The sequence below is a fragment of the Folsomia candida genome, unplaced genomic scaffold (genome assembly GCF_002217175.1).
Source record: "Folsomia candida strain VU population unplaced genomic scaffold, ASM221717v1 Fcan01_Sc034, whole genome shotgun sequence".
Taxonomy (NCBI): Eukaryota; Metazoa; Arthropoda; class Collembola; order Entomobryomorpha; family Isotomidae; genus Folsomia; species Folsomia candida.
In genome coordinates, this window is record NW_019091226.1 from 808,592 (window position 1) to 811,263 (window position 2,672).

At 36.8% G+C, this 2,672-nt stretch overlaps 1 protein-coding gene across 1 annotated transcript; it reads left to right on the forward strand.

Annotated features, from left to right (window-relative positions):
- The first annotated feature begins 346 nt into the window (after positions 1–346).
- On the forward strand, positions 347–2,332 carry LOC118439331 (xanthine dehydrogenase/oxidase-like). The gene is made up of 6 exons (XM_035860564.1): positions 347–452; positions 1,083–1,114; positions 1,188–1,316; positions 1,614–1,744; positions 1,822–1,912; positions 2,044–2,332. Exons 1-6 carry the CDS (start codon positions 347–349, stop codon positions 2,158–2,160), a joined length of 606 nt encoding a protein of 201 aa, XP_035716457.1. The 3' UTR covers positions 2,161–2,332.
- Positions 2,333–2,672: the final 340 nt, after the last annotated feature.

Consider the following 2,672-nt stretch of genomic DNA (forward strand, 5'->3'; position numbering starts at 1 on the left):
AATGGTTTTCATTCACAATGATTCGTTATTATAATCAATCACATATGTACATAAATGAAAGTGAACAGGTATCAGATATTAAGAAGATTTTTCTCTTCTGTAGGAACCACACAAGGAATTGCATCTATCGAGGCGATTATCGAACATATAGCTCATATCTTAAAGAAGGTATGTAAATATGTAAGAAACACTAAAGGATTCTCACCTAGAATCCAATTTCACATAAAAGTTACCTCATTAATCTCAGGACCCGATGGAAGTAAGAGCGACAAATTTTATCAAAGCGGGCGACCCACTCTTCGGCCTTCCTGGAGAAACTTTCCAAGGGGAAAATCCCATCAGTAAGATGATCGAGGATCTTAAAACCTCTGCAGATTATGATGTCAGAAAAAAGTTTGTCGAAAATTTTAACAAGGTGCCACCACTTAAGTATCTTGTCTTATTAAGATTAGGTTTGTTGAATTACTTATGTATGCTTAATTCTGCTTGGTGGTTGTGCTATAAATAGACAAACAGGTTCCGGAAACGTGGAATGCATTTAATGCCGATGAGATATCCGATGCATTATCTCGACTTTAATGTCCGGTTTCCAGTCTTTATTTCTGTTTATCATGTAAGATTAAAATTTTACCGTAAACATATAAATCAATCTTGTAGCAAGTATGGTTTCTTAATTCGACTTCCGATTAGGTGGACGGTTCCGTGACTGTGAGTCATGGAGATGAGTTAAAAATCTACATTTACGAATCATACCTGTTCAATATTTTTCATTCGAAGTTCAGTCATCCCGTTTTCTGACTGAAGATTATCATTCATATTTAGCCATTTTCTTTCAAATTCATTTCATTTCATATCACTTCATTGGACTTCATTTATTACTTCGCCCCATGTAATAAACCTTAGGGTGAAACATAAAAGGCGTGAACAACCCCTTTATTCAGTCATTCATCTGAAATGACGGAAAATTCATTTTCATTTACTAAATATAATTCATTATCATCAGTCAGTCAAATGAATGAAAGTGAACAGCTTTGATAACAGTTGAGAATTCTGTATGTGTAAAATAATTATTTTTCTCGCAGGGATTGAAATGGGACAAGGGATCAATACGAAGGTGCCAGATCACAGAAATTCTGCTAAATTGAGACATTCATAATCTAATTTACTATACAAACGTATTTCTCCAGTGCGCTCAAACCGTTGCAAAATTTCTGAACATTCCACTGGAGAAAGTTCGCATAAAGCCGACGAATAGTTTTGTATCGCCAAATGGTGGATTTACTGGAAGTTCTATGGGTAGCGATCTGGTGTGTCATGTGAGTTTAAGCCTGGTACTCGGGACGGATTCTTCAGCAAAAGTCGAATTAACAAACCTCAACAAGATTAGCAATTTATTTAAGAAGCGCACCCCTTTGGTACACTTAACGTAATTTTGGTGGAAGCGTAATTTTATAAAAAACGAGGAACCTTTCATTTCGAAAAATCCGTCCTGGGTACTAGGCTTTTATATATAAATATATTTACATATGTAATAATATCTATTTATGACTTAAAAAGTGGAGCAGAAATTTCACAGGAATTGAAATCGTGTGTAATTCTAAATTCTTCATTAGGCTGCGATGAAGGCTTGTGAAATCTTATTGAAAAAAATGGAGCCCCTCCGACAGGAAATAAAAGACCCGACCTGGGAGAACGTGGTCACAGCGTGTCACAATCAAAATATCCTTCTTACGGCTCAATATCAGTAAGTTTGTGCCCTCATTTTTTTGCATCTTACTAAGCATATTACAAATTTCAGAAATTGCAATTATTTGTATTCAGAGACAAACCTGGTGACGAACTGAAAAGTTACGATGTCTGGGCCGTTTGTGTTACTGAAGTTGACGTTGACGTGCTCACGGGTGAATATAAGGTAAGCCCCAGAATAGAATTTATTCAAAAATAGGGCAAATTCCATGCTGTAATAAATATGCAAATATGAGTAGGAAAAACAATGCGTTGTTTATTTATCGAATAAATATTTGTTTTAAAAATGGTGCACAGATCGTTCGAGTGGATCTGGCACAAGACGCGGGTCTGAGTCTTTCGCCAGAAGTGGATATTGGTCAAATAGAGGGTGCCTTCGTCATGGGTACAAAAGGCGTTAGGACATGGTTTTGACGAATTCGCGGATGAATATCTCTGGCGGGGAGTTGAATTTTGAACTGATTTTTTGTAGGCTGTAAGATCATACTCTCAGAAAGATATGTTTAAAATTTTAGGGCGATAGCTTCAAAAATGCCCCCTCCAGTGCCCCCAGAGTTGGAAGGAGCCAAAAAAACACTTTCCAAACTGAATTACTCATATAGCATGATAACCCAAGAGGTCAGAGGTGGATGATTGTTAATATTACAACCCTAGATAATCATTGCATGAAATAATAAAAGAATCCACAATGAATTACATAACGTTGTGCCTCCATCGTCGCTGATACTTTTCCATGAAAAGTGATAAATCGGACCGTGCACCGGGAAATTGACCTGCTGACCTTGAAAACGGACAGACTGGGTCAAATGAAGATTGAGGGTAAAGCTGGAAGTGTCCTAAGTAATATTAAAACAAACAGTCAAGATTTTGTATAAACAGTTTTAGAGAAGGACCCGAGTTAATCAGCTGTCGCGGAATCCTAAAAA